General features: G+C 34.1%; 1 protein-coding gene across 5 annotated transcripts in view; it reads left to right on the forward strand.

The window, feature by feature from the left end:
* Positions 1-17,527, forward strand: part of LOC306859464 (uridine-cytidine kinase-like 1) — a 33,652-nt gene extending 16,125 nt beyond the window's left edge. For 2 of the 5 annotated variants that reach the window (XM_079400495.1, XM_079400497.1), the window contains exons 4-15: positions 2,067-2,237; positions 3,158-3,229; positions 3,310-3,499; positions 3,666-3,727; positions 5,099-5,115; positions 9,182-9,280; positions 10,491-10,584; positions 10,977-11,039; positions 11,198-11,320; positions 13,185-13,292; positions 13,822-13,978; positions 15,929-17,521. In XM_079400495.1, the coding sequence (XP_079256621.1) occupies positions 2,067-2,237; positions 3,158-3,229; positions 3,310-3,499; positions 3,666-3,727; positions 5,099-5,115; positions 9,182-9,280; positions 10,491-10,584; positions 10,977-11,039; positions 11,198-11,320; positions 13,185-13,292; positions 13,822-13,978; positions 15,929-16,008 (1,236 nt within the window). In that variant the 3' untranslated portion in view covers positions 16,009-17,521. Of the gene's footprint in view, positions 1-2,066; positions 2,238-3,157; positions 3,230-3,309; positions 3,500-3,665; positions 3,728-5,098; positions 5,116-7,952; positions 7,973-9,181; positions 9,281-10,490; positions 10,585-10,976; positions 11,040-11,197; positions 11,321-13,184; positions 13,293-13,821; positions 13,979-15,928 lie in introns of all 5 variants that reach the window. The other 3 variants (XM_079400494.1, XM_079400496.1, XR_013783306.1) reach the window with 2 other exon arrangements.
* The last annotated feature ends 3,163 nt before the right edge of the window (positions 17,528-20,690 follow it).

A 20,690-nucleotide genomic window follows, 5' to 3' on the forward strand; every position in this document is an offset into this window, starting at 1 on the left:
CAGAACGTCAAATTCTTAGGTTTTCTCTGTAGAACAATCTTAAGAAAAAAGATGACATACTTAAGAAATGTGTTTGGGAATATAAAATATTGACTGGTTTAATTGACTTGAATCAAAACTCTTACATTGAGTTTTTCTTTGAAAGGCTAAGCATAATTTCAGACAAGTGTGTCTAAAAACTTGACTTGTAAAGTGTCATCTTTTTGAATTTTGTGAAAATCTGTGGACATTGTTAACCATCATCTAGATGTGAGAATATAAAAGCTCTATCCAGAGATACGAAATATTTTATATAGCTGTTCTCATAAAGAGAGAGAGAGAGCGGACACGAGCCATTAGTGTGCTTTGAGTTATATAATCCGTTAAATCCTTGAGGCAGCTAGTGACTTTACAGCACAGCGAGGTGTGCTGAAAAACGCAAGCGTCTTTATTGTGGCCTGCAGCATTAAAACACGAGCTGTTATGTCTTTATGATGTTTGAGTGAGCTGTGCTGTCATGTGAGGAATGTGAATGACACTGTTGAGTCTGCAGAGGAACAGCACTGTCAGGTGGATCAGAGCCGCTATTCTAGACTAGTTTATCAGCTGTTGTATATCTGAAGAGAAATCATATTTATATGAGGAGGAACAGGCAGAATCGCATAGCTAAAGCAGTAAATGGCCTGTGTGTGTGTGTGTGTGTGTGTGTGTTTGTCTACATGTACCTGTGTGTTAATGTTCCTCCTAAATTTAGTTCAGCTGACCTTAGCCATGTGCCTGACGAGAGGAAGGGGGGTAATAATACCACACACTTCATTTGCTCAGTGTCTGCATGCAGGGTGGCAAAAACAAAAAATTGTTTCATGGAAACAACCTTCCATGAAGATTGGAGGGTGTTTCAAGACGTTCTCTTGTCTGAAGAATATTACTTGAAAATGCAGCTCATACAGACAGTTCACCCTGGAATTAATGTATTTAATATTGTTGTTTATAAAACAACCTAATGTCTATTTTTTTATGATATTTTTAAATTTTGTATAAATTATATTTTTTGAAATTGTGGAAAACCATACGATTATATAAATTCTTACAACGTTTTTTGACTCCAATATTATCTAGCCTCTGTCTCTACAAAATAGTTTTTTTTATTTGTTTTAAATTGTTCCATTTTTAAAAATCATGGAAATGTACACTAGTCAACATTTGAAGCGGATCAAAACTTGTCATCAAAGTTGTCCTAAAACTTTGAGTTTATTTATTAATATTTTAATTGATGTATTTTTTTTATATTTTGTCTTTTATGCTTACCGTTTATGATTTTATGCTACATTTATCAAAAATACAGTAAAAACTGTAGTATTGTCAAATATTATTAAAATGTTAAATAATTGCTTGCTTTTTGGATATATTTTAAAATATGAAATTTTACTCGTCTTCACAAATCATTCAAATTTGCTGATTTACTGCTTAATAAACATTTCTTATTGCTGTTAATATTGAAATCAGTTGTGCTGCTTCGTATTTTTGCATAAATCGTGATTTTGTTTTTGTTTTTTCAGGACTCTTTAATTAATAGGAAGTTCAGAACAGAAGCCTTTATTTGAAATAGAAATGTTTGTACATTTATAAATGTATTTTATCGTCGCATGGTAGATGATGAGCTGATTCTGCAGCAATAATAATAATAATATTTTTTTCCCCCATGTATCATCAGATTGCTTTTGCTGTCATTTATATTGAAGTATGGCTGTGTGTTACAGTGATTTTTCTCCTTTTTTTCCATTGTTTACCCCTTTGCATCATGTCTAACAGCACACCGTACCTGTGCTAAAACCACTGCACAAACACTCGTGGCTTGTAACATTTATTAAATACATGATTTGCAATGGCAATTATCTGGAGGAACCTGGTGTTTTGTGTCTTGCTCAAGGACAGTGAGTTCATGGATCAGCCCTTGTCTGTTTTGAACCTACAACCTTTCAGTTAGCAGCCTTGATCTCTGACCAGAAGGCCACACCACTGGCAGATATTTGAGCTGAAGTCAGAGGTGTAACCTTGGTGCCTCTTCTGTGACGTCTTTCCTGCAGGTTCTGACGGCCGAACAGCAGCTGCTGGCTGCTAGTAACGATTACAACTTTGACCATCCAGATGCCTTTGATTTCGGCCTGCTGGTGCACACTCTCCGCAAACTCAAGCTGGGCAAGAGCGTGAAGATCCCGGTGTATGACTTCACCACACACGGACGGCAGAAAGAATGGGTGAGTGGAAACACACAGAGCGTGGAGAGCAGGTCGTGTGTAAACACATTTCAGATTAACCTAATTTGTGGGTTTGATGTTCCTCATTTTTCTGCTCTGATTTGCTTAAAGTGCCATGTCTATGTAAATTATCAGTGTTGTGGAAGCTGGTTTATGATTTAAAAATATCACCACTACGGTAAAGATACCTTGTAGTGGCTAGCTACATTTATAAGTCGACTTTTTGTTAAATTCCTGAATTTGGTTGTGAGTTTATGAAAAATCTATTAATTAATTAAATAATTAAATTGTAAATATTTAAATAAATAATTATTTGTAAAATATATATAATTGTAAATATAACAATTAATAAAATTAAGTCTTAAATAATTAAAAAATATATTTAAATCATAAAATGTAACACTTGAAATATTGTTTTTAAAATAAATCATATAAATATTCAATTACATTAATTCATAATTTACACATTTAAATAGTTTAAAAATCCATTAAAATTGTACAAATAAAACTATAAAAAAATAAATAGTAATAATCATAATTAAAATTAATATTAAAAATTAAAATTAATCACAAAAATGTCAACTGAAAATAATTTCAAATAATTAAATCATAACTAAAAAAATATAAATTAAAATGCTTGCTTAAAAAAAAAAGCTGAAATATTTTGTTTACACCTTTGTATTAACATGCAAACAAAAAATTGCTAACCTCTAAGTCTTAAACTAACAGAAGCTAATAAAAGCTGCATTAGCATTTTAATTAACTGTAATGTTACATAATATAATCTGAGCATTTCTAAAACATCTTTTAAAGTTTACTTTCTATACAAGAAACACAAAATAATTATACAAAGAGCTATAACTATTTTGCTAAAAACTAAACTTTGCTGCTATTTTTAATGAATGTTTATCTGCTTGCAGAAAACGGTGTATGGGGCCAGCGTCATTATATTTGAGGGCATCATGTCATTTGCAGATAAAGAGCTGCTGAAGGTAAATATCATAAAATATTTCATAATCTGGTTATTTCTTGTTTTTCTCCACCTCGGTGACCTCAATGACCTGTGTTTCAGTTGCTAGATATGAAGATCTTTGTGGACACGGATTCTGACATCCGGCTGGTACGGAGGCTCAGGAGGGACATCATAGAGCGCGGCCGGGACATCGAGGGAGTGCTCAAACAGTACAACAAGTTTGTGAAGCCAGCTTTTGAACAGTACATCGAGCCCACCATGAGACTGGCAGATATCGTGGTGCCACGTGGTCAGTTTGCTTTGACAGATATCAAGCGCATTGCATTATGGGTTTTGCACTGCACTTTTTGTCAGTTGTACAGAAATGTCACAGTGCACGCATTGGATACTGTAGCAGTAGTGCTAGTCTGAATTTGTAAAGCTTACTTAGAATTCCTGTTCTTTATTTCCTGTAGGTGGCGGCAACATGGTGGCCATTGATCTTATAGTGCAGCACGTTCACAGTCAGCTGGAGGAGGTAAGATCTGTTCAGAAGACTTCTTGTAATATCTAGCAATAGGCAGCACAGTATAGTCACAATTTAAAGCATCATTTCATCACAGTGGTTCTGGTTATGAAGAATTGTTTTACTTGTAAACTCATTGTAGACAAAGTGTTTCTGTTGTCTAGAAGGCTCCCCATTGTCAAACACAATATTCCAGGCCACCTATTTAATAACATTTTAACAAACATAATATATAACTATAGTTATATTAGCTCTAATATTTAATTGTAAAGTTAATATAAAATATATAGAACTAATAATATTTAAAACTACCATTCAGACGTTTTGTTGACTTTTGCAAATTGCAAGTTAATACATTTACCATTAAATTTTTCATTGTTTTTTCTTTTTAAATTTAGATTTAAATATATTATTGATATTTTAACAGATAATGGGAGTGTCTATAAAGGTAAATTAATTCCGTTCAAGACCATATGGTCTTCAACTAAATAAAGAAAAAGAGTAAAGAAAATATTTAATTTGATTATGAATTATTATTAACATTTTAATTAACTTAGATTTTAATATATTTATAATAACATATTGCATTAAATCATTAAAGGTCCTTGCACAAATCTGAAGTCTGACATTTTCGTATGCGTTTTTTCTGGTGGGGTTTGCGTATTCGTCATCCTTTCCTATCAAAAAACTCGTTATGCAGAAAATCGAACCTGATCTGAATATTATTTTTATTTAAATTTTTTTATGACAGACAAAAGTTTCGGAGGCAGTGTGCAAAGACCTTGTCATTCCACCAATACTGCAATACATTTCAGGAGAAAATCAACATTTTAATTATCTAAGAAGATTCTTATTCCTTGTGAGACATCTTCATTAATATTTCCTTTATAATGCAACAATGTGTTTTGTTGATTATGAAAATGTTATTGTTTCCTCCTAAATGTTTTTCCTGAGATTTATTAGAGCAATATTCAGTGTGTGGCGTGCACCTCATGAGAAGTAGTTTTAATAATGCTTATGCATCCTGGATTGGGAATGCTTTGTAGTGGACTAATATTTGACTTGTCATGTGGTTTGTATCATTGACTGTAATATTAAACAGCAAATGATGTAACTCATTTTCAGGCCCACAGGGAATCTGCAGCCACAGATTTAATCAAAATGTTATGATATTTTCAGCTATCACTAAGAAAGTAATACTCTATCATTCCATAGAATCCCACAGATTTTTTCCTAAAATCAGCTCAAAATGTCCCTTTAAAGCAGATTCTGTGTGGGCCTGCTCATTTTCTGTAATACTGGTGACACGTTTTGTTTGGCTGTGCTTTCTCACCGCACTGGATTATTCTCTCTTCCCCTCTTTCTCCACTCGTGGTGGCACAGCGTGAACTCAGCGTCAGGTAGAGTAGCACTGCTCATCTTCTCACTTCCTGTCACTGCCTGCACAGAAGTTTCCCCTCGGCACTGATCTGGGCTCAGTCCTGACAATCGGATTCAGAGCTGCTGATGATATTCAGAGCAGTCACAAATGCAGAAGTGAGAAAACTGGCCTTAGATCAGTCTGTAGGGGAAACTTATACCAGCCTCTTAAACTGTGGCCTTCACAGCACGACGGGATCTTCCTCCTCCTGAGCCCTGCTGCACTTCCTGTACAGACCAAAAGAGGGCAGCGTCTCTGTTGACTGCTCATTGTCACATTGGTCTTTTTTGAGCATTGGAGTGGTTCAGTTTTTTAAATAATGAATCTAGTGAATTTTAATTAGCATGAAGACACGTGTCATATTTTACCTCGACATATATATATATTTTTTTTCATTGAATTGTTTTTGTTTTTATTATTATTATTATTATATTTTAATGTATTAGTATTATTCATATACTAATATGGTGTTTATTAATATTTTGAATTAGCTTTTATCTTTATTTTCAGTTGTCATTTTTATTTTAGTTTTTGGCAACTTTATTAGTTTGTTTTAAAAGTAGTTCTTATTTCAGTTATAATTTTAGTTTTAGTACTTTGTACATCAGTTTATATTTAACATTTAAATAAAATAATTTTTAAAATTTAATTTAATTTTACATTTTAAATATTTAATGTGTGAATAATGTATAAATTATCAAATTTAATTTATATATGTACAATTAATTTTTTAGTTTTAATATTAATTTTAGTACTTAAATTTAAGCTTATTAAAGTTGTCAAGGCAGCATTTCTAATAAAAAAGTTTTGTTTACATGTTTACGTTTTCCATGCAGTTTTATGCATTATTTCAGTAACTGCAATAATACTGCAAAAAATAAAAATAAAATAAATATATTTAAATGTGTATATATATATATATATATATATATATATATATATATATATATATATTTCTTTTTTTGCAGCGTTATTTCAATGGCTGAAAATTAGTTTCAAGTTTAGTTTTAGTTAGCAGTAAAAGCACTTATTTAATTTATTTTACTAAATATAATAATAATTAAATTTTTATATTTATTTTTATAAGTTTTATATTGTTTAATTGCATTTATTTATTTTTATTTGGGGGTAAGATATGACCTGGAAGTGTTCTTGACTGGTTTTAAAGATCATTCTTGTTTTTCATTAACATGGGAAAAAATTTGGCATTGTCAAAAAATAATAAAAGGGTCAAGCTTTATTATTATATACAGACCCACACTGATATACTCACAGCCATGATGTTTGGGAAACCACAGACCAGCACTGATCAATCCAGTACTGCCCAGCTGTAGAGCATCATGGGATGGATGTCTCATGGCATGATATAATATGGGAGGATAGATCCTCAGCGCTGCAGTCAGGAGGGAGGCAGATACCTTCTGTTTTTCCATCCTTCAGTGTTTTACAGCAGACACCCTCCCTGCATGCCGTGTCTAAAAATACTCCGCTGTCTTCCTCCCCTTGACCTCTCTTTCTCTTACTTTCTCTTTCTATCTTTCCCCTCTCGTTCTCTCTCTCTCATGGTTGTCTCTGTAGCTATTGTTGAACACGGCGTCTCGCACGCACTGAAGTTTCCTATGTCTACTACAAAGAGTTAAATTTTTCCGTTGGACTAGAAACGACAGCACATGCGTGTGAGAGAGAGACAGACAGAAAGGAGAGGAAGAGAGAGAGAGAAACAGGAGGAAGTACAGCCCCTGACACAGGATGTAGCAGACCTTTGTGTCAGTGAAAGTGAATGAGAGGATGACAGCTACAAGAGGACCCACACCAAATATTTATATATAAAAAAAAAAATTATGTATTTGCATGGTACTGTCACAGCTTGCACAGGTTAAAGAAATGGTTCACTTAAAAATATAACTTCATCATTTATTCATTTTATGTCATTCTAAACTCACATGCCTGACTCTTTTAGGGCTGGGTATCACGTTACCTCACAACACATGATACAAATCTCACAATACTATGCGCTGTGATGCATCATCACAATATTATAAATGGATTGTGATTGAAACTGAGAGACTGAGCGTGCCATGATACTCTCTGGTGCCAATCCCTTCAATTTTTTTCTATACTGTGGCTCGTCTTCTAAACACAAATTAAGGTATTTTAATAAAACTTGAGACATTTCTGTCCCTTCATTAGTTCATAAAAACAGTGCAAGTACTTCATATAAGCAGTTTGTTATATGAGACGAACAGATTTAATTTAGGCTTTTATTCAGATGTAAACACTGCTCAATGCACAGACATATCAAATACATTAAACGTAAGCTCAAACATGCGTGACTGAGTAAATGACAGAATTTTCATTTTTGGGTGAACTATCACTTTAAGAGGAGGTCATTGCCATCAGACTTCATTGGTTCCATTACTAATCGTCATTGACATATTTGAACGTGCATGAAAGTCTTAAATTTCCGTCAGTTTCCCACATAGTCTACCGTAAGGCTTCAGATGACTTGTCACATCACATTTCCCCCTAGAAGCAGCTGGGACATTTTGCTTCTTTTGTATTCCATGATGACAAAAATGGTCATTTTGGGTGAACTGTAAAATGAGCTGAATGGCGTAATCAGTGCTGGATGATTTGCCCACAGAACATGCACACTGTGTGCTGAAGTGCCGTTCGCAGCTGTCACACTCTTGTTCCACTCGGAGTCATGTGACCGCCTCATCCTCCTTCACCTGACAGTGTGTGACGTCTCTTTTCTTTTCCTTCTCTTCCTGTTGTCATTGTCTGTTTTTCTGTTGTTTGTCACTTCCCCCACAGAGAAAGCTCCGCTGGGATATGTGAGGAGATTTGCCTATGATTTTTTTTTTTTTCATGTTTTATGCTGTATTACAAACCATAAGTAGAACAGAAGAGATCTTGGTGTGATTTCCAAAGACTGCAAATTGTCATCATAAATCTATGTTTTAATGAAGCATCTAATTTAAATGTAAAGCAATGACATGACTGTTCTTCTTGAGTTTGTCAGAGTTTACATTGAAGGTGGTGTTTTGTTTGTGACCGGATGCAGTCTTTGACCTGAGTGCTTTTGAAATTGAATCATGGGATACTCCCAAAAAAGCCTGACCTACTCAGAGCTCATGAAGTTTTCTAACAGATGTGATTAACCAATAGTCTTTGCAAGCTGGAGTGAAAAGTGGCTTCAAAAAGTATAACTATGATTGTTTGAATATTTGGGCTTGGTTTTAATTTTTCTAAAAGTCTGTTATGCTCAGCAAGACTGCTATTTATTTAATCAAAAATGCAGTAAAATATTGTGAGAAATTAATTTTTATTGACTGTTTTCTATTTGAATATATTGTAAAATATAATTTATTCCTGTGATCAAAGCTGAATTTTCAGCGTCATTACTTCAGTCTTCAGTGTCACATGATCCTTCAGAAATTATTCTAATATGCTGATTTGCTGCTCAAGAAACATTTATCATCAATGTAGAAAACAGTTATGCTGCTGCAAATTTTTGTGGAAGTGACATTTTTCAGGATTCTTTGATGGATAGAAAGTTCAAAAGAACAGTGTTTATTTGAAACTGAAATATTTGCTATAAATTAAATCTTTACTGTCACTTTTGATAAATTTTTTTTTATTATGTATCCTTGCTAAATTAAAAAAAAAAAAAACTACTGACCCCAAACATTTCAACAGCCCAACCTGACAAATACAATGAATAGAAGTGGTAAAATACTTTTTGGGGCCACCATATACATGTATCTAAACACTAATTCATAGACGGGTCAGTTTTTCATTTGGAGATTGTCCTTTGGTTCTCTATTCTATAAATCATTCCTGTATGCTTCTAAATCCTCGCTTCACGCTCTCCTCTAACATTGCATTAACGTTTGAATGATGGCCTTTGGGTGACACTTGTAGCTATTGTGTGAGCATGTGTCTCTCTCCGCCTGTGTAGTGCTGGAATGAACATATCTTTTAATTCCCCTGCGTTGATGACTTACTATCTGTTTGTCTCTTGCCGGTGATGATGGTAACAGGGCGGCCCTGGCGTCTGCCCACCAGGCCCAGCCCCTTCCGCAGACCCTCAGTGTTCTGGAGAGTACGCCGCAAGTCCGCGGCATGCACACCATCATCAGGTCAGACACACACACACACACACACACACGTCTGTGCCGCAGCAGTTTACTTCACACATCTCACAGCAGTGTATGCATTGTGTAAAACTCAGCAGTACTGAGAGTTTCCAGACTAACTGTACAGCATCTCATATGGCTGTTCAGAGTGAAGTAACGTGGAAAGACCTTATGCAAAACACATTTATAATTTTGATACTTATAGTTCGAAAATGTGTATAGACAAAATAACCAACAATTTGCCAATTTTTTTAACCTAAGGGCAGGCTCCATGGTCTTTTTTTTTTTTTTTTTTTTTTTTTTTTAATGATAATTTTTTGGTTTCTTGTTTTGATTGGTTTTGCAGTTTTTTTTTTTATTGTAGTTCTTTTTCTCTTTTTCTTTTTTCTTTTATTTTTGTGTTTTTTTGTATTTATGTAAGCTTAAATTTGTTTCCTTCATTTTTTTTGTTATTTTGTTTTGTTTAGTGTTCTTTTTTTGGTTGGTTTTGTTTTATTTTGTTTCATTTTTAGCGTAGTTATCCTTTTTTTTATGTTTTATAATTTTTTTGGTTTGCTTTGATTGGTTTTGTTTTGGCTTGTTTTTTTAGTTTAGTTTTTTTTAGGGGTTTTTTTCTTTCTTTTTCTTTCTTTTTTTATTTATTTTATTTTTCCCCCCACCCTCTCAGAACATACCAGTGACCCATTATTGGTTGGAAATTGTCCCTCACCCTCATACTACCTGTGACCAACTACCAATATCAAGAAGCAGAAGCCAGTGGCTGAAATGTACTCATTTTGAAAGTTGTTTTCGTTGCTTTCGTCCATGTCACAGGCTGTGCGTGGTTATGCCAGGCTGTAACATAAACTAACGGCTATTGCACGGTAAAATAGGGGAAGTCCTACTACATATCCTGCCTAAATGCCTGTTGGGAAAATTGGGTTGGTCCATTTGTTTTATGAGGTCTTATGTCTGATTAACTAGTAAAGCTCTTAAAAAAAAAAAAAAAAAAAAAAAAAAAAAAAAATATATATATATATATATATATATATAAATATATATATATAAATAATTGTTATACATTTAAATATATTATGTAATATATTTTGAATAAAAAGTTTACAAGGTTCAAAAAAATATCTTCCATTTTTATTACAATTTTTTGAACGTGAATAAACACACAACTGTTTTGTCGTTTTAGTAAGTAAATTTATCGTTCGTGCTTGTGTTGCAGAAATAAAGAGACCAGTCGAGACGAGTTCATCTTCTACTCCAAGAGGTTAATGCGGCTCCTCATCGAGAGAGCGCTGTCCTTCCTTCCATCTCAGGTGAGAAAAGAGTGACAGACCAAGCGAAGATGGAGGGATTGCTGGGGAATCTTAAGATTGACCTAATAACAGCACGCAAATGGATTTGAGTGTGTGGGCATGGAGACCTCGTCTTGAACGTGGAAACTTGTCTCACTTGTCCACCGCAGTGGAAACTCAGACTAACTCAAACTCAACATGATAGAAATCGGCTTAGCAATGCGCAGCAGCAACACGGCGACCTTTACACTTAAAACACTCACAGGAGAAGTGCAGTGAGCTAGTGAGCTTCATGATGTTGCTGCTGACATTTTACTGTGGCTTTTAATCAGAGAGGAAGATCAGTTTAGCTACATGTGATATGCCAGGACAAAAACAGCTTGACGTTACAGTTTGTCTGTTATCTGCTGCAGGTTCACATTGTTCAGACCCCACAAGGAGAAGATTACGAGGGCCAAACCTTTCATGGGAAGAGGGTAAGAAAATAATGTGCCTCGAAAAACATCAGCCTAATCAATCTGCTCGTTTGGGGATTTCCTCTGTCATACAGAAATGTCTTTGTTCTGTGTCGTGTTGAAAAGTTTAGGCCCTAAAAAGGAAATCACAGACTCTCCCTCTTTTTTGTTTTGAGCAGATTACGGGTGTGTCGATTCTCAGGGCGGGAGAGACCATGGAGCCTGCGCTTAGGGCCGTGTGCAAAGACGTCCGCATTGGCAAAATCCTCATCCAGACCAATCAGGACACAGGAGAGCCAGAGGTAACGCCCTTTTCTGCTCTTACTACCTCCCCAGATCTTACACATATCAGAGAGATCAAGACAGTTAAAGTAAAATGTTAACACTTTAGTTTAGGAACCAATTCTCACTATTGACTAGTTGCTTATTAGCTGCATATTACTAGCATATGGCCTGTTTATTAGTACTTATAAACCACATTTTAATTCCTTATTCTGCATGACCATATTCTAGATCCCTTAACCCTACCCCATGCCTGAACTTAACAACTACCTTACTAAATGCTAATAAGCAGAAAATTAGGCAAACGTTGTAGTTAATAGTGAGAATTGGTCCCCAAACTAGTGTTACTATTTGTTTATTTGCTTATTTAAATTGTTTTATTTTAAAGATCATTGTTAAACGTTTTCTGAGCAAGACATTTCAGTGTTACAGTATTTTGTGTTATTAGTACAATTTATAGATATTTTGTAGTTTATAACATTTATTTTCTTTATTTATTGCTGCTTTAAAATTTAGGTTTTTTTGTTTTGTTTTAAAAATTTAACTTTTTTTTTTTCTCATTTTATTTTGGATTTGCAATCAAGTAATTAAAATTATGATAATCTCAATTTATTCATAGTTAACATTTAGTTTCTTTTCTAGGAAAGAAAAGTAAATATGTTAAAACATTGGTTTCAGCGATTTGGTGTAGTTTACACGTTTTATTGTATATGTGTGTGTGTGTGTGTAATATATATGTATATGTGTGTAATATATATATATATATATATATATATATATATATATATATATATATATATATATATATATATATATATATATATATATATGTATATATGTATGTGTATATATACATACACACACACACAGTATATATAAATATATGCACACACACAATGTATATGTATGTATGTGTGTATATTTATAAAAAGACAATGAAAATACGAAATCTGTCTGCAGCAGTGCTCTAGTCTTACTCGTATCTTTCTGTTCTTCACAACAATCATTGTTGTGGAGTAACTAGTTACATTCAACAGAGTTATGTAATTTAATTACAAAATAAATGTAACTTTATATTTACACTTACTATTTACATCTGTTGCAGTTCCTGAGAAAAAATGTGTAATTAAATTACAATTACTTATGAAAATGTTAATGATTACAAATACATCTGAATATTTTCACACACACACCCACATACAGATTTAATTGATCTCTTTCATAAATTGCTGACACCAGTGTTTCAGGGGTTTAGGACACAGAATAGGACACATGCTTACTCAATAACGGTTTTATTTCTTTTTGAGTTTGTATATGCTCTATTTTTAAGATTACCTTTTTTTTTTTTTTTGTCTTCCAAGGCATTGTTAGATGCTAGTGTATCCTGTCATAGATATGCAAAGATTTGATTTCAAAAACCGTATCATAGCTATTAAGCTATTTTTTTTATTTAAATTTTAACCTCAGGACTATCTAAAGTGAAGTAACCAGCCGTGCTAAAGTCTGATTTTGTGGTGGCTGTGCCCTACTGTAAAGTTAACCCTGCCTGGTTGTTTCAAAATGAATAATATTCAAAAGTAATCCATTGTATGAATAAAGTAATTGAAATATTTATACTATTACATTTCCAAAGTAACCTTCCCAACACTGACAACAATATGATGCATCAATGCAATTGTGCAGTTGTTTTTTAGAGTACCACTCTTAACACATTCCCATTACCTGCCATCAGTCATTTTGCACAATATAATATAGAGTAAATATTATTTTTAAAGAAAGAAATGTTTACATAATTGCATGAACTCACTTGCTAATTTTGATTGATTCATTCATTTAGACATGTTATTGCTGCACATTTCACTTGTCTTTTCTGTTGCCATCCAGTTGCACTATTTGCGTCTGCCCAAAGACATCAGCGAGGATCACGTGATTCTGATGGACTGCACTGTGTCCACCGGAGCGGCAGCCATGATGGCCATCAGAGTTTTACTTGTAAGTCTGCATTTGAACCTTTTTTCCTGCATAACACCTCTCGCCGTCTAATGGAACTGATAGTGTGCAGTGGCACAGACACACACGCCTACTCAGGCACCACATGTAGAGCGGCCCAGTTTGTTTGTCTCAGTGTAGGCGTAGCAGAGAAACCTCACTAGCTGACAGCAGCCATAGAGCATGACATAACTTTACACATTCTCTCACACTAATTCTACAGAGCTGTATTTATCCGTTTCTATGAGCGTTTTTGGCACCGGTGAAGGTTTAACATAAAATAAACCATCTGAGAACACACTCTTTACTCTCACACGGGTTTAAATATAATTCATTTACTAACACTGAAGATGCATGAGCTGAAATAAAATCATCCACATCTGTGATTTATATATTAAATGTAATACTTCTGTGGTGCAAATGCCTTCTTTTTTTCTTTTTTTTTGGGAAATAAATGGCACACTATTCAATATGAAAACTGTGGAGGAACGGGGCTGTATTTTCTTCATGAGGTGTGTGTGTGTGTGTGTAGGATCATGATGCTCAGGAGGATAAGATCCTGCTGGTGTCTCTGCTGATGGCTGAGATGGGCGTCCATTCTGTGGCCTACGCCTTTCCTCAGGTCAAAATCATCACAACCGCCGTTGACAAGAAGGTCAATGACCTGTTCCACATCATCCCCGGCATAGGTGAGACCTTATCAGCATTATTTCTGCCTAACTGTGGCTTTTTGTCCTAAAAGTTCTACACAAATGGGCAATTCTCACAAAACCAGCCTTGAGCATGCCTGGCTCATATTTCACCCCAAATCATAAGAAAAAAATGAATAAATTATACATTGCTTAATGGAAAGTGAAGACTTTTTTACCTCTAGGACCAATAGGACCATTAAGGTTTTTGCAATGTGTGATTTTTGTTTCATAGTTATTACTTTATATATTATTTTTGTGCTGTCAAACGATTAATCACAATTAATTGCATCCAAAATATGCGTTTCATAATGTTTTCATAATATATGTGTGTGTGTACTATGTATATTTATTATCTATATATAAATACACACACATGCATGTATATATTTAAGAAAAATGTCATGTTTATTAAATATTTTTATATATAATATAAATTATAAGATTATAAATATATACATGTGAATATTTTCAAACTATATACTGTATGTGTGTGTATTTATATATACATAATAAATATACACAGTACACACACATTATGTAAACAAACTTTTATTTTGGATGCGATTAATCGTTTGACAGCACTATATTATATATTAACCCTTTGACATGGATAATCAGTGTGATTAGAACATGATTAGATGCTAAATTCAAATCTGCTTTCCCGCTTTGAGTTGCGCTGAACCAGCTTATATATCACATATATCACAACTTTTCAGTATTTTCAACCACATGATGGTTGTGTTAGGTTTCAAACATTTAAATACACAAATACTAAATATACTCTGTCTATAGAAGCAGTAACTATAAAGTTTACTCTTTAAAGGGAGGTGGGTCAGACTCTGATTCTCTGCATTTCAGTGTAAACTAACATTGTAAATGTGTTTAAAGTACAAAATATATTTATTTACAAATTTGAGAATCAGATTAACAGAAAACCAGTTTGTGAAGAACTGTTTCAGAATTTTGTATCATATGTGACCCTGGACCACAAAACCAGTCTTACGTTGCTGGGGTATATTTGTAATAATAGCCAAAAATACATTGTATGGGTAAAAATTATCGATTTTTCTTTTATGCCAAAAAAATCAGTGAAGCTGATGAAGTAAAGATCATGTTCCATGAAGATATTTTTAAAATTTCTTACTGTAAATAGATCAAAAGTTAATTTTTGATTAGTAATATGCATTACTAAGAACTTAATTTGGACAACTTTAAAGGTGATTTTTTTCAATATTTAGATTTTTTTTGCACCCTCAGATTCCAGATTTTCAAATAGTTGCATCTCGGTCAAATATTGTCCGATCCTAACAAACCATACGACAATGGAAAGATTATTTATTCAGCTTTCAGATAATGTATAAATCTCAATTTTGAAAAAATTGACGCTTAAGGCTGGTTTTGTGGTCCAGGGTCACATATGTAAATGTAAAACATTTTAAATGTTGTATCTTTCGGTTTATTTGCTTTTCATTATTATTGTATTTCTGTAACTCTCTTATAACTCATGAAAATTGCCTCAGAAGCTGACATGGCATAAAAATCTGTAGTACTGTTTTCCAGTTTGTGAATATTTTGAATAAAATTTTGTTTTTAAATAAACCAATACATCGGTCATATACCAATACATATTGTGGATGCGGTGTGTCATGTGACAAACTCGAAAAACACACACAGGGGACTCCGCTAGAATATTTAAACTCTAAATATTCTATTTGAAATATCTTTAATATTATAAAAGGGTTAATTGTATATGTGGGTGTGTATTATGAGGGTGAGTAAGATGAAACAGTGTACTGTTTTATTGAATTAAAATAATAATAATAATAATAAAGTAAGGAGAATCTGATGAGAATAATGAAAATTACAACTGTAAAACATCCAGACACATTACAGTAATGATCAGTTTGAGAAAATGTGCTTAGATTTTCTTTCTTTTTTTTTGTCCAGGAAATTTTGGGGATCGATATTTTGGCACAGATGCGCCTCCAGACTGGAGCGATGATGACATGGATGAGCCCAGCTGCTGACGGGTGTCAGATCATCTCACCCGCTCAGACGGGTGAAGCCAGTCTGATAATCACGCCGGATATTTGTACATTATAAAATATTTTTATACATTTTGGCACTCCCCAAACAGAAATGTTTTATGTGAATTTTTTATTTGTGAAGGTTTTATTTATGAAGGTTTATTTAGTTGTTTTTATGTGATTTATTTAATATTTACAGTACTGCTGTCTAAAGTGTGTAGTGTTTGATTCATGCTGTTGATTTATTGCCTTGCGTGTTTGCTTCCACTTTTGGAATCTATCTGTTTAGTATTTCTGGCACGTGTATGCCTTGTCATGGCAAATGGCGTGTCATTTTTATTATTGTACTCCGTTTCACGCAGCAGTCAAGCTTTCAGAGAGTAAAGTAAGACTCAAAGCGCTGCCTTGCTACACTTAGACAGTGAATTTCTTTGAAGGACCACTTCATCGGAAAAAATGTGTGGGCGTTGCTTTGTTTTAATCTTTGCTTTCTCTCTCGCTTTACCTGCAGATGGCTGCTGACCAAACCACACGCTGTTAACAATTACACTTTCACAACTCAGCACTGCATTCTCTACAACTTAAACATCTTTTTTACAATTTTCTGCAAAGATTTTGACAGTTTAAGATAAGACGTCAAGCTCAGTTTAAGGGATTCTATCTATTTATCAAACATAAGCATGATGGAGCAGCTCCTGTTAAATGTAGATATGATTTATTGTATTATAGATCATCTGTAATCAGCAGCCATTTGTTTTTAGGAAAAATTTCACATTCTGCGATGAGAATAACCTACTTTTTTTTTTTTTTTGGACCCACAAAAGTGCAGCATCTAGCATCTGTCCAGTGAGTATATAGCTGTCTTTACCATATATGGCTGACATCTGCTTGATGCTCGCCGTCACGTCGAGAACATATAGGACGTACAAGAACAAAACTAGCCCACAGGAAGTGTTGGTGTTTGGCCTGAAATTCAAGCCAATGAGCGTTGCGCTTGCTCTTATTATATTGATGCCACGTTGATATCTCTTTGTTTTATCGTTTTTACCCACTGAGCACTTTGAGAAAGTACCTAGCCTCAAGAAATTAGTTCATCATAGAAATATGATGTGATTGTGTGTTTCATTTGTTTGATTTATGCTGACTCGCAATAGTCAACCAAAAAAAAAAAAATGCTGTACTGCAATATACAAAAAAAGTTGTCATCTTTTTAATATTTGATATAAAATGCGATCAATATTCTATTAATATGGGAGCACTGAGATCTGCAGTGATAATGTCACGGCCTAGTGAACGTATCTACTGTGACTTTTGTCATACAACAGAAATATTAGTCTAGGATTTATTTAGCTATTTATTTCATTGCATTGTCATTGCACACATTCTGGAATACTTGATTCTGATTGGTCAGTCTGATATTTTTGTGTAAAGACTGCTACACTGTATAATTGATATAACTGAAGTTCTATAAAAGTGACTCCTATCCATACCTTGCATAATAATAAATTCATTTAAAATCAAGTCAATGTTTCATGCTTATTTATCTGATTGAAGCGAATTTATATATTTGATAAATAGCAGTGTAATAATTGTGATGTGCTTCATTTAACTTATATCTTACAATATTACAAGTGTGTACTGTATTTTTGATCAAATAAATGCAGCTTTGCTGAGCTTAAGAGACGACTTTCAAAAAAAGTAAATGACGCCAGACGTTTGTATGGTCGTACAGTGTTTCTTTTCAGCTGTAACTCTCACAGCCAGTTCATCTTCTACACCTTGCTTGTCTTTCGAGGACATAAATGAAATGTCATGTCAGAGAATCTCATCTCAAAGAATTTTCCATTCAAAATCAGTCCGGAGATGATAAGAGAAGAATGTGCTAGACTGTTTTATGGCACTTTTATTCTTTTATTTGTATGCTTTTTGTAACCGAGAGAGCGGGATTGAAACCCATTCATGTCTCAAACATACAGGAAGGATGCTGTGGTTGTCCTCTCGATATGGAAACTAACCTAGCAATCTTTCATCAGTTTCCATAATTAACTCCACTCTGATATATGATAGTCAACACTATAATAACTACCCTTCTCGGTGTATTCTACTCTGAAAGATCACCTTTTAGTTCATCACACAACATGTAGTGTATAAAAGAGCTTCTGCGAAGCATTGCTTCTACAAACTGAGAAAATTTGTCTTTTGGTTAATATGACTCATTGTTATAATCAGCCTGGTTAGCTGATTATAAGCGGAGGCAAAAGTTACTATTTAGCCATGTTTGAAAACTAACTGCAAACCAAATTTTCATTTCAGAAAAGCTATAATTTTGCTCTTCCTCTGTCATAAAACAATCCCCACGTCATATAAGGCATTTCAAAAAGGGAGCGGTTGAGATGAATGAAACGTGCTCTAGTGGCCCTCAATATTGAGATGTCATGGAAAGTTTACCACAAGCTTGTTCATAGTGACAAACAGGAAGGAGGTGCTTTGCTCATGTGTGGCAGCTCTACAGTATCTCCAGCAGCTCGCGAGGGCCCTGCAGGTCACAGCGCTGGAGGGAGCGAGTGTGTGAGCATCAGCCCGATGGTCAGGCTTCTCTGCTGCTTCAAGAGAGGGCTTCAGCGCATACTTTGAAGGCCTCAAAGTCCTCTGTCAGTGTGGAGCGAGGAGGAGCGAATCAACGTCTCTGAAGGTAAGGCAGAGGTGAGAGTTTTGCATAGCTGCGTGTACCAGCCCACAGTGAATGCCAAATTAAATGTACAGTGAGAAATCCAGGACTTTTTGGAGTCTGAAATACACCTGAGATGATGTTTGTGCAGATATATTTAGGCTTATAGTTTGTGATGAGGTCAACCAATGCATCTGTGAATAAATTCGTAAGATTTCATGATTTTGAACATCATCCTGGCGTCAAAAGTGATGGTAGGAGCAAGGTTTTATGGGTTTTTTGATACAGGCAGATCTTTGAGAGATATGGAGGGTTAAAGCTGTGGGACGGTGTTGTTCTGTAAAGCCACGAGGCCATTCCAGTCAGACACAGCTGAGCTGACTGTCCCTAAGTGGCTGTAATATAATAAGTGCATCTGCTTAAACTATCTGCTTCATATTTTTAATGTATGTAGCTATTTAGATGTTATGGATGTTGTAGGTAAAGGTAAAGGTAAAGGTTTCCGTCGCCCTTTCCAACTGGAAAGGCGCGAAAGTTGGCACATGATGATGACCGATACTGTAAGGGCAGCCAAATTTAGAGTAAAATGTGTGAAATGTGTTTATTTATTTAAATGTAACTAATTTTCTTTATTTTTTCTTATGTAGGCCATATATTATGTACTTTTAATGGGAGACATTTCTATAAGATTTCTTAGGATTTGGTCAGTGTGTTTTTGTAAATGTGATGTTGAGTGTTTAAAGTTTGATTCATGTACCTGTAATGACCACAATCTGAAAATTGCAGAAATCGTGCTAATATTATAGTTTTCGGTATTCCAGATTGGATTGGATTTATTTTTATATACTGTTCGAATGAAAATTGTAGGAGATATTTAGTAACTTTTTCAAGCATGGTTTAAAATCAGATTTTCTGTGCTTCTTCATCTATTCTTTTTTTTTTTAAATCATTCTATATTTTCATATTTTTGTAAATGTCCATGCTTTTCCTGCATTCACGAAAGAAAGAAAATGTGCTATTATTTTATTCTCATCATTGAAATGAATTTAAATTTACAAATTGCAAATTTTCCAAATTCTTTGGAAGGTCTAGATTTTGCTAGGTTTTTTTTTTTTCTCTCTCTTTTTTGAATTTCTTTCTTTTTTCTTTTTTTTTTAAGATGATGCAAGTAATCTGTAGTCGGTGTGATCTGGCCATCCTGGATGAGCAGTGCTTTCGAGGACTGTCAAACCTGAGAATGCTTGAGTTTTGGTCAATCTCAGGTTCGTCAGCCCATGAAAAACTGTCTCGCTGAAACCCACACGGATGAACCAGTGGTCCTCCAAACCACCGAAATGCCGCATCACACCATAGCCAGAGTGAAAGCAAAATCACTGTACTTCTATTCATGGCATGTATTTTCAGATGTTATTTGTTTATTCATTGAGTTAAAAGACTATTCAATGCTATGACTTTGTCAAAACTATTTTATAATAACACATAACTTTACAGATTCACAAAATGTTGTATTTTTTGGGATTAAAAAAAAACCCCAATGAATTAATAAAATATTCAAAACCCAACTATAGGTGCAAATGAAAGTCATTGGGTAAAACAAATCAATTCAGTGTCACCAAATGTTCAGTAAATGTATTTATTTACAGTACGACCATAGATATATTGTGCAAATGCGCAAGCACTGGTTGGCACAGCATTAAAATGATTTATTTAAAGATAAAAATTATCATTTAAAAAAATGCCACTCAATGCGCATACCCTTATAATAATACATTTTTGATTCATATTTTAAGTGGTTTCATTTCAAACATTTTTAACTGTTTATTACTGGCTTTTAATGTATATTTCATAAGGACCATCAATTAAAAAAAGAACACATATTGGTTGACCGCTATTTTGAAAACTGACATATCCCTCTCAATGTCTACGCAGGTTGTGGCCATGTTATATGTGCTGTGTGTGTGTGTGTGTGTGTGTGTGTAAGTAGGCTACTGCACATATTCACATATGCTCTGAA

Source organism: Barbus barbus (assembly GCF_936440315.1).
Source record: "Barbus barbus genome assembly, chromosome: 40".
Classification (NCBI taxonomy): domain Eukaryota; kingdom Metazoa; phylum Chordata; class Actinopteri; order Cypriniformes; family Cyprinidae; genus Barbus; species Barbus barbus.